At 47.4% G+C, this 10,124-nt stretch overlaps 4 protein-coding genes across 4 annotated transcripts; 3 read left to right on the forward strand and 1 right to left on the reverse strand.

Annotated features, from left to right (window-relative positions):
• Nucleotides 1-1,383: 1,383 nt before the first annotated feature.
• On the forward strand, nucleotides 1,384-1,869 carry KD926_000263 (uncharacterized protein; the record flags this gene model as incomplete). Its single annotated transcript, XM_053104202.1, has 1 exon — nucleotides 1,384-1,869. One exon carries the CDS (start codon nucleotides 1,384-1,386, stop codon nucleotides 1,867-1,869), a length of 486 nt encoding a protein of 161 aa, XP_052952524.1.
• A 479-nt stretch (nucleotides 1,870-2,348) lies between these two features.
• KD926_000264 (uncharacterized protein) lies at nucleotides 2,349-5,479 on the forward strand (the record flags this gene model as incomplete). The annotated part of the gene is made up of 11 exons (XM_053104204.1): nucleotides 2,349-2,564; nucleotides 2,615-2,629; nucleotides 2,687-3,088; nucleotides 3,141-3,494; nucleotides 3,615-3,773; nucleotides 3,838-3,854; nucleotides 4,291-4,405; nucleotides 4,485-4,551; nucleotides 4,627-4,814; nucleotides 4,860-5,115; nucleotides 5,244-5,479. 11 exons carry the CDS (start codon nucleotides 2,349-2,351, stop codon nucleotides 5,477-5,479), a joined length of 2,025 nt encoding a protein of 674 aa, XP_052952525.1.
• A 151-nt stretch (nucleotides 5,480-5,630) lies between these two features.
• Nucleotides 5,631-7,058, reverse strand: KD926_000265 (LLM class flavin-dependent oxidoreductase; the record flags this gene model as incomplete). The annotated part of the gene is made up of 1 exon (XM_053104205.1): nucleotides 5,631-7,058. One exon carries the CDS (start codon nucleotides 7,056-7,058, stop codon nucleotides 5,631-5,633), a length of 1,428 nt encoding a protein of 475 aa, XP_052952526.1.
• Nucleotides 7,059-8,928: 1,870 nt separating this feature from the next.
• Nucleotides 8,929-9,192, forward strand: KD926_000266 (class I SAM-dependent methyltransferase; the record flags this gene model as incomplete). The annotated part of the gene is made up of 1 exon (XM_053104206.1): nucleotides 8,929-9,192. The coding sequence occupies one exon, from the start codon at nucleotides 8,929-8,931 to the stop codon at nucleotides 9,190-9,192; it is 264 nt and encodes an 87-aa protein (XP_052952527.1).
• Nucleotides 9,193-10,124: the final 932 nt, after the last annotated feature.

A 10,124-nucleotide genomic window follows, 5' to 3' on the forward strand; every position in this document is an offset into this window, starting at 1 on the left:
CTTTACTTCGAAGCAAGATTGAAGTACTTGCTGAAGAGAGGCACACAGATCGACCCTTGTTATTCATACTGGGGGGTGTATGCTTCATAGATAGGATAGCCAACCTCAAGGTTGGAATAACTGCTGTAGCTTCTGGCTTTTGGTGGCCTCGCGAATAAATCTATATTGTCAGATGATAAAGGTAAAGAAGCTATCTTCCCGTATGAGACAGAGAGTATACTTGAAATCCACTGGAACAAGTAAGTTGATGATTCAGCCTAAAATGGGGATAAAAATGAGAATGATACCCGAATGAGAAGGCAATATGCCACCTGATGGGTACAGAGATCGGGAATAAAGTGTGAACACATTAGCTAGAAACATGGATGAGCTAAATTGGTACTAATTGGCATATGACATCCAATGATGTTCGTTTGAAACAAAAGGCTTCCCGACACTCCCCGTCATTTAGGTCTAGAGTTCAAAATAGCGAGTGCCATGATCTTCTGGGGGTGGATGGCCTTCTAACAAGGCCAAACAATTACCTAGAACGCAGTTTCTCGTTGTCTAGGACTAGAATGCTCATTATACGCGAAGTGTTGGAAAGTTGTTGGTCTGGAATAGTGGCGTTTTCTGACCGCATAATCAGACATTATGGCCTGCACTCTCTTTAGAGGAAGCATTCTGCAAGCCCTCTCGATGATGTTACTTGTGCCACCAGATATTTCTAGGTGAGACGTCTTTTTCGTACAGCACTAATATGTGCATTCAGTCGAGCTGTCGGAATCTACGGTTCAAATGATTGAAGCTCAAATGCTGGTCCTTGCGCCGATTTACCTTACGCCACTCCATATATAGTTAGTGCACATCGGATCTAGAGTGGACCTGGATACAGGTCAGGTCATCGTCTCCACGATTCTCGTATTTCATTAGAATTCAAGCACTTAACACGTCAATAGTCAGGATATCTGACATCTGTGTCCTTCCTGCCATGTTCAGTGGCAAAGAAACGGGAAAGTTACCTATACGCACCCTCCCCGCTCTCGGGGTAGCAACCTCGGGTAGAACCCTATATCCATAGGTTCGGGTTTTCACTGTTTAGCCTCGTTGAACCGGGGTTAAAGCTAGAATGCTTTGAGACAATTTTACCCCTGTCTTGAGCACATCTCGGCCTTTAATAATACTGAGGGGGAAGCAGACCTTCTTTCGTCTGTTGGTGACAAGAGATCTTGATTTTGCGCAGGGACCCTAATTTATGAAGTTGAGTTCACGCCTTCAAGAGAAACGTATAAGAGACCTATCGTCCTCGTCTTGAAGTGGTGATGTTTATGACACGCTGCGCTGGAACTGGGGAATTCTGATATACATAACCTTCTTGTCCTCTATCGCTGTCTCTTTTCATCAATGGCTGCCGAATCTTTCCAAACGCGACTTCAAGTCCTCAATCGAGAGGAGCCTTCCAGGTGGAATTCGACCAGTTTAATCAAGTTCTATCTATTGCTTCTTGCGCCGCTTTTGACATCTACGGCGTGGGGATTCGATCTTTCCCTCACCAATAGCCTACAATCTGTTGATCAGTTCATGGATACATTCGGCAATCCTCCCGGTTCACGAGTCGGCTTTTTTGGTGCAGCAACATCTGTCGGTGGTATCATAGCATGTTCTATTGGTGGTCCACTCGTTGAGAAGTTTGGGCGGCGAGCTATGTGCTCAGTCGGTGCTGGGATCATTGTTGCTATGGCCATTATGGAGACATTTGCCACCAGTTTCGCAATGTTTACTGGTGGGAAGGTTATACTGGGTCTGGGAGCATATTCTCAGCAAGTGGCAACTCCAGGCCTCGTTACTGAGCTCGCGCATCCCAAACAGCGTGTCGCAATCACCTCGTGATACAACACTAGTATACTAATTGGTCTTGTCATCGGAAGTTGGATTACACAAGTTGTTGTACCGCAGAAAGAACTGTAGGCAGCAGTGTCGTTACCATAAGAGCGTGTGCAAGGTGAGCGATCGCATCACTCAAGGAGGCGCTCAGTGTTACTCAGTCAGTCCTTTGAGAGTCGATCGCTACCCGAGATATCGCAGCACATTTTTTTTTCTACTAATCAGTGCGACTATCGTAATCAATTAACAGAAATCATTTGCTGCTGCAGAAAGTTGCTTGCTTTATCTATACCTCAAATTGTTTTATTGACCTTACCGCCTTCGGGAGATATGTTCTCGGCGTGGGTAGAAACATGCCAGTCTTTGCCTACTCCGTTACGGGCAGTGTACCGTGCTCCACTGGGTGCCTCACCTGACATGTCGCATTTGCACTCTCCCACACCACCCAATTTCTGGGTTCAAATACAACATCTACTCGCTACCCAATGAAGCAATCGGTGTTTCAGACTGACTATATCAATAATATGACCACTGTTGAAACCCCATTACTCCGGGATGACTCCGATCACGCGTCTCTGGAAGATGGGGGACAGCCGCGAACTCGCCAGGAGCGATTGGCTTCTCTCCAATCCATATCATCAAAGGTGCTAGCGGTATACTGGACTTTCTTGGTTATGGGAGCAGGCGATGCCGCATATGGGGTAAGTCAACAATTTGAAAAATATGGACGTTTAAGAACTAACATAGATAGCCTTTGCTTCCATACGTAAGTAGGATCCATAGCTGTAACGCGCACGAACGAACACCCTGACAAAATGAACAGTTCGAGTCGTACTATGACATATCCTACACAGCCGTTTCGGTTCTCTTCTTGTCTCCTGTGTGTGGCTATATGTTTGCCGCTCTGGTGAACAACGAAATCCATGTGCGACTAGGCCGGCGTGGAATCGCTTGTATCCACTCACTGTGCCATTTGTTCACATTTGGGGTTGTCTCATTCCATCCATCGTACTATATCCTCGTGGCAACGCTTGCGATCGGAGGTATAGGAAATGGCGTGGCAGACTCGGGATGGAACGCCTGGATAGGCGCCATGAGCAATTCCAATGAGCTTCTCGGTATATTGCATGGCTTATATGGCGTTGGAGCAATGGTTAGTCCGTTAATTGCGACTCTACTCTTGAGCAAAATCAATCTTCCATGGTTTCGATTTTACAATGTTTTGGTATGTATCTCCGTTGGTCCTAAGAGAGGTATCTTGGCTCACTCTGAATTAGGCTGTCTGTGCTGCTATTGAAGTCGTTGTCTGTATGGTCGCCTTTTGGGATTCTGGGCCGGAGGATTCTCAAACCACTGAGAATAGCGAGGAAAGTCAACGTGGTGGCTTGCGACGTGCATTGTTTCAGAGACCATATGCGTGGGTGACTTGGACCTGCGCCTCCTATCTTCTCGTTTATGTGGGAGTTGAAGTCACCATAGGTGGCTGGATAGTGACATATATGATGAGGGTGCGTCACGCAGATCCTTTTGCTAGTGGTATGGCTGCTACAGGGTTCTGGCTGGGCCTTACGTGCGGTCGATTCATTCTTGGGTTTGTCACATCAAGACTAGGACAAGCATTGGCAATTACGGTAAGATACACTCAGCCCCTAGCTTCCCTTTCGATTATTCCTCGTTCTCCTTATCCATGTTTGTTGCGAGAAAGGAACAGCGGCCTTAGATAGCAATATCGAAGCTAATTGTGACTATAGGTCTACACTGTGGCTGTGATCATATTTGGCTGTGCATTCTGTTTCCTGCCAAATTTCTACGCTGCCGCAGTCGCGGTGTCTTTGCAAGGCTTTTTCCTAGGGCCCCTTTTCCCATCAATCATAGTGGTCGTCACTAGAATTCTCCCACGGGAATTACATGTGAGTTCTATTGGTTTCGCGTCCGCTGTTGGCGGAGCCGGGGCTGCGGTACTGCCATTCGCAGTGGGGGCCATGGCACAGGTTCAAGGAGTCGGAGTCATGCCGCCAACAGTTATCGGATGTTCAGGTGGTTTATTAATATTATGGTTATGTCTCGCACGTATGTTGAAGAAAATAGAGAAAGACTAGACAACTGGGTTTATGATAGAAAGAGAGGATTGTTGATCATTCGTCTACGAATCAGGGAAGAATGAATTACTAGCATCAAGCTTGGATGAGCGACTTGGGAATGAGCGACCAAGTAAGGAGAGAATTTGTTTGGTAAAGATAAGCGCGACCTTTGCTTAGAAGTCTGACATGCAGCCTTTAATATAAAAGGCGGGGTTAAGACCATCTGACATGTCCTAGCACAATAACACCCATGTTTCTTCTGTCTATCCTCGGAGCACTGCCCTGCACTCAAGCCTTAATCGACCATGTCTACACGAACTGGCTTTCCTGTGCTGGACTTTTCTAGATACAGCACCGACTTTGATGGCTTTGCTAGAGATATCTTCAAAGCTGGTGAAGAATGGGGCTTCTTTATTCTCACCAACCATGGTTTATCAAATGCTGATCGCATGTATGAACTGGTAAGTTTGCGAGAAACCTTAATATAGTTATATCCATACCTTGGCCTCGTATATCTTTTGATACTGATGTATCCGAAAGTCTACGCAATTCTTAGACCTCCCTAAAGAACAAAAGACCGAGAAGGTCCTCAACGCAACGATGACCGGTTACGATGGAAAGCAGCTCACAACATAAGTCTCGACCCAAACCATACATTTCATAAAATGACATAATGAGCAAGGACTGAAACTATCGCACTATTTATATGGTTGGTCTGCTTCTGAAGGCATTGCCTTCGGTATGCCAGCCGGTCGCCTCTTCGACCGACCGAATCTTCCCGCCTGGTGGAACCATTCCCGACTGCAAGAGATCGAGGACTTCAAAGCGAGCTGCTACGAATTCAGCCTGACCATTCTGTCCTGCTTTGCCGTTTGAATGGGTCTGGAGAAGTCATTTTATGAATCCAGACATCAGCACAAAGACCCCGGCAACGCACTCAAACTCATCAGGTATCCTCGATACGAGACGCAGCCGGACGGTGTTCCCCGTTTGTCCGAGCATACAGACTGGGGCAGCATCACTCTACTATTTAGCGAAACGCCAGGCCTTGAGATCCGAGACCCCGATAATCAGTGGATGGGTGTCCCGACGATCCCCGGGGGCGTGGTGGTCAACATTGCGGATGCACTATCTCTCTGGACGAACAAGAAGCTGAAGTCCGCATTCCAGAGTCAGTTGGGACCATGTGGCGGCAGAACAGGAAAGGCTGAGTATCGCTTATTTTGTGCTTCCAAATAATGGTATAAACAACCTCTTTTGCTTTCTTCCCATTGCCTGTCTAACTCGTATCCTTTTCAGATGCAGAATTATCAGACCCAACCGTCGATCCAAACTCGAAGGAATCAAGTACAACACCGTTCTACTGCGGCGATTACTTGAAGGCCCGATTAGGGCTGGCGTTTGGAGCGGCGCGTGAGGGCGGCGATGCTGGAAAAGACTTCGACGCGATCGACAATGCTGTTCTAAAGAGAATGAAGATTCTAAAAATTGCGCATTATGGAGCGCCCGAGTCCAATAGAGTGGAAGTTTCATAACAGGCAGGTTTCATAGAATCTGAGCTTAGGAAATGCAAGAATTAACTAAATTTCGAATACATGGCCACTGATAATGAATTTCTATTGCATATCAGTCTTTACTTACCAAAATCAACATCCGCCTACACCTCTGTTGTTCCCTTGTTCTCGTTCAGTTTGTACTGGGAATTGATTCCCCAGCTCGCCATTTGTATTGACTGCCAGGGTGATCTTCAGGCAGTCGTTTCGTACCGATGAAAACATCTCGAGCAGTTGCACCATCTTGGGGTATCTCCGACCGAAACAGACCTCTGCGACGGAGCTCAGGCAGGAGATGTTCAATAATATCTTCGAAAGTGCCCGGGTTGGTGACATGTGCAAGATTAAAGCCATCCACCCCGGATATCTCAACCCATCTCTCCAATTCATCCGCCACAGTTATCGGGCCACCGACAACCTTCGCCCCTAATCCCCCGACACTCAAGTATTCGACAATGCGTCTCTTCGTCCACGGAAGATTATCCGTCCCCGGCACCGTGGCCGACCACCGCCGCACAAGCGACTGTACTCGTGGGGAATCAGTGAACCGAAAGTCCTCATCGTCTGCATACCCCGGGAGATCCACCCCAGTCCAGCCCCCAAATAGGGCCAACGCACCCTCCTCGTCCGCATACCTCAGATACTCGTCTCGTTTCGCTAGCGCCTCATCATCCGTCGCCGCCACAATCACATTAATCCCGACAATAATCTTAATATGATTCGGATCCCGACCCTCTTGCTCCACCGCCACCCTCAGCAGATTCTCAACCGTAGCCCTAACGCCCTCAGGCGTCTGACCCCCAACAAAAATCGCCTCCCCATGCTTCCCCCCAAACCCATTCCCAGCCTCCGACACACCGGCCTGAAACAAAAACGGCGTCCGCTGCGGCGACGGTTCACAGAAATGCGGCCCGGGGACATCAAAATACTTCCCTTTATGGTTTATTTCCTTCACTGCATCAGCGGCAATGTAGATGCCTCGCTCACGGTCTTCGATCACCGCGTCGTCTCGAAAACTACCTTCCCAGAGCTTATACACCACTTCCATGTACTCGTGCGCAATGGCGTATCGCTCATCGTGCGGAATCTGCTCCTTCAGTCCGTGGTTCTGCGCTGCGGAATCCAAGTACGAGGTGACGATGTTCCACGCGAGGCGGCCCTGACTGACATGGTCGACAGTGGAGAGGCGACGCGCAAGCGCATATGGCTTTTCGTATGTCACGCTGGCCGTGACGCCGAAGATCAAGTTCTTAGTGGCGGCGGCCATGGCGGGGACGAGGTATAGGGGGTCATTGACGGGGAACTGGGCGCCTGATGCGAGTGCGGGCACGAAGTTTGAGGGACCCTTATAGACATCATAGGGTCCGAGGGTGTCGGCGATGAAGAGGGCGTGGAAACCGGCTTGGTCGAGGAGCTGGGCGAGGTCGGTCCAGAAGGAGAGGCTTTTGTATTGCGAGGTGTGGTTGCGGGGATGGTGCCAGAGACCTGCGGCTAGGTGGCCTGGGGTGTTCATGACGAAAGCGTTGAGGATGATTTGTTTTTTGGGTGGTGGTTTAGACATTTTGTCAATGGGGTTGATGGGTTTGGTATGTTGAAGGGGTCAGGATGGAGTATGCGGTGTTGATATAGTTACTAGTTAAAGGCAGGTAGGTAAATGTGCATGGAATCTTATATTCTCCCCTTATCCCTAAGTTCAATTATCCCATATTATACTGATGGCACGTAATTCCTTCTGATAAACACTTTCATATTATCTCATGTGAGGCTAGTAGAAACAACCCCCCATCTATCGACCGAGATTGACATCACCGCAGACCCTGGTCAGATAGCGCAATATCCGCCACCTAGTGCGTGATGGTAGTAGAGCAAGCCATGAAAATCAATAGAAGAAGTCTATTAATATTTGTTGAATTTAGATTGTACCATAAGTGCTTTCATTGGCGAAGCCAATAAGATATCGAAAAACTTGTGCCTAGACATAAAGCCGCTGCAAGACTCCCTGGAACACAAAGGTTCATATTACCTTATCTAACAGTTGAAAAAAGCAATTAGGAGAGCTTTCTGAATATCCGTTATTCCAAGCCGTCATTGAAATGTTGGTCCTGCACTGAGTTATGGAATATCTCTTCATGTGCTGATTGATCTAGTCTGGTTTATGGGTCGGGATATTATCTCTTTCTAACTTTCTTTCTGTCATTCTACGAGCTGCTTTTGAGTTCAGAACACTCGAAATGAAAGTACTTATTAGACTCGAACCCGACGCACGGAATTGGATCAGCTATGATAAACAGGAGTGACCACGTGCCTCTTCCAGCTCTATCTTAGGTAGGAGTATGAAGAACCAAACCAAGCATACATCTCTATAGAATACGAGCAGGCCGCGTCATCATATTTGAACGTGGAGCATTCTTCAATTAAGTTGTAGATGTGCATTTTGGCTGTAGATGGCGCTGCAATAGAAGAACCAAATAAACAGACAGTGCCTGATCTATAAAATGCACGTGTGTTTGAGAGCACCAGTAGAACAGAGTGTAACATATGTGATGAGATATTTTTATTAGATCTCAATTACTAGGAAGAAACTTTGTGCATGGTAAATTGTCTCATAAGAAATACCATTCAGAACTGTCCTACCAAAAGCATTCTTCGTGGGATGATTAACCTTGTAGCTCGGAATGTTGAGCTTATTCTCCCCGCTAGCTTATTTTGAGGTGGAAAATATTAGTTCATCAGACAATAGAGGCGATAAGTCCAATCTCACTCGCGTTGCATTTAAAATCCCATTCTGACTATCAGACAGGTGCCAGTGGCACCTGAAGCCTCTTGTATTGGAAAGCATGTTATTATGGCTATACGAAGGTAAGACAGAATGTCGGACAGAAATAGGAACGAAGCAAGAGTAAGGTCATCAGATAATCGAAAAGGAGAATGTTTATGGTCACATGCTAGCCATGTGACCATACCGCGAACTATGTTCCAATGTCATCTATGTAACTGCTGACATGCTATGCTAAGACACACGCACGCATTAGATTTGGCTAACTCAAATGTTGTGGGGTTTTTCCATTTGCTCAAACAACAATAGTATTCATCACATAAAGAGCAGAAAAGAAAAAAGTGAACGAGCCATAACTGGAAACAACCATCGCTGATTTGTGAGGTGCGAAAAGCTTGTCATCACACACTGCAAGGAAACCAATGGGCTTTAGTTCAACAAGACGAGTGCTGAGCCCTTGCTTCAACAATTGACAACTACCCGACCCTCAGCTCCCACAGAGACCAGGTCTCTTCTGGACGCCACACAAAAGTCCCCACAAAATTCTTCCTGACCGACTATCTCATCGAGTTCTATAAGAGACTGGACAGACACCATCAAATCACGATCATCTCACCCCATCATCTTAATAACCTCACTCCATCAATAAGTCACCATGCCAGTTCCACAATACGACGCCATCGGCGACCGCTACACCGAAGTCGCGAATCTCCCAACCGGCTTCCTCCAACAAGCAGCCATGAAAGCCCTCGTGGGCGACATCTCAGGCCTCACGGTGCTAGACCTCGCCTGCAACACCGGATCCTATACCCACAAGACCGTCACAGAATGGGGAGCACGGCACGCCGTCGGGGTGGACATATCACCCCTAACAATCGACATTGCGCGAAGACGCGCCCGGAACGATCCACGAGTTTAATTCCACGTCGCGGACTGCGGCCAGCCACTCTACATGGGCGAGTTCGACATTGTGATCTGCCGCTGGCTCCTGAACTACGCGACGAACGAGGCCAAAATGCTGGACATGTGGCGAAATATCTTCAATAATTTGAAACCGGGCGGACGGGTGATCGGTCTCACTCCGGACTTGGGGGCCATCGAGAAGGGGAAAACTTGCCGGGATGGAATTACTATGGGCAGAGCATAGAGGTGCTCGAGAAATTGGATAATGGGGGTGTGAAGGTGCAGGTGACGCTGCATACGTCGGAGCCGTTCTCGTTCCATAGTTGGTTTCTCCCGAGGAAGATGTATGATAGTGGAGCGAAGCTGGCGGGGTTGAAAGAGGTTCAGTGGGTGACGCACCCGGACTTTTCGGTACCTGGGGTGGATATGGAACAAGTTCGAAAGCGTCCTCTTTTCAACAATTTTACGGCTGTCAGACCGTTGGAATAGGAGTGGAGATGGCTTTTCGCTGAGATCGGGGGCCATGAAAAACCGGGAATGAGTGAGGCATGTAAGGAAGGGTAAACTGTTGATGGATGAATACCGTAGTCACTTATAGATGAAGCCAATGTGATATTGATAGAAGGATATGAGAGGCTTATATTAAGAAATTTTCGCCCTAGATTGAGGACATCACTCAATCCAACCATCTAACATCCCAAATTCATTTTGCCCCGGATCCAAAACTAGCCATCATCTTATATACCCCCCCTCCTGAAATTTCACTCGCTTTTTATCGATATCAGTAATCCCTGAGTTGTAGATTTTGGGAATTGTCCAGGGTTCGAATACGAACGCGCTCGTATATTGACGAATCAAATCAAATCAATCAAATCAAAATTCTATTAACCTGATGAAGCCTATCTATTGAAACGACAGGCTATGCAGGCGCTTCGCCGAATGAAGCAG

Source organism: Aspergillus affinis (assembly GCF_023601865.1).
Source record: "Aspergillus affinis strain CMG 70 chromosome Unknown NODE_106_length_126688_cov_89_299950, whole genome shotgun sequence".
NCBI lineage: Eukaryota > Fungi > Ascomycota > Eurotiomycetes > Eurotiales > Aspergillaceae > Aspergillus > Aspergillus affinis.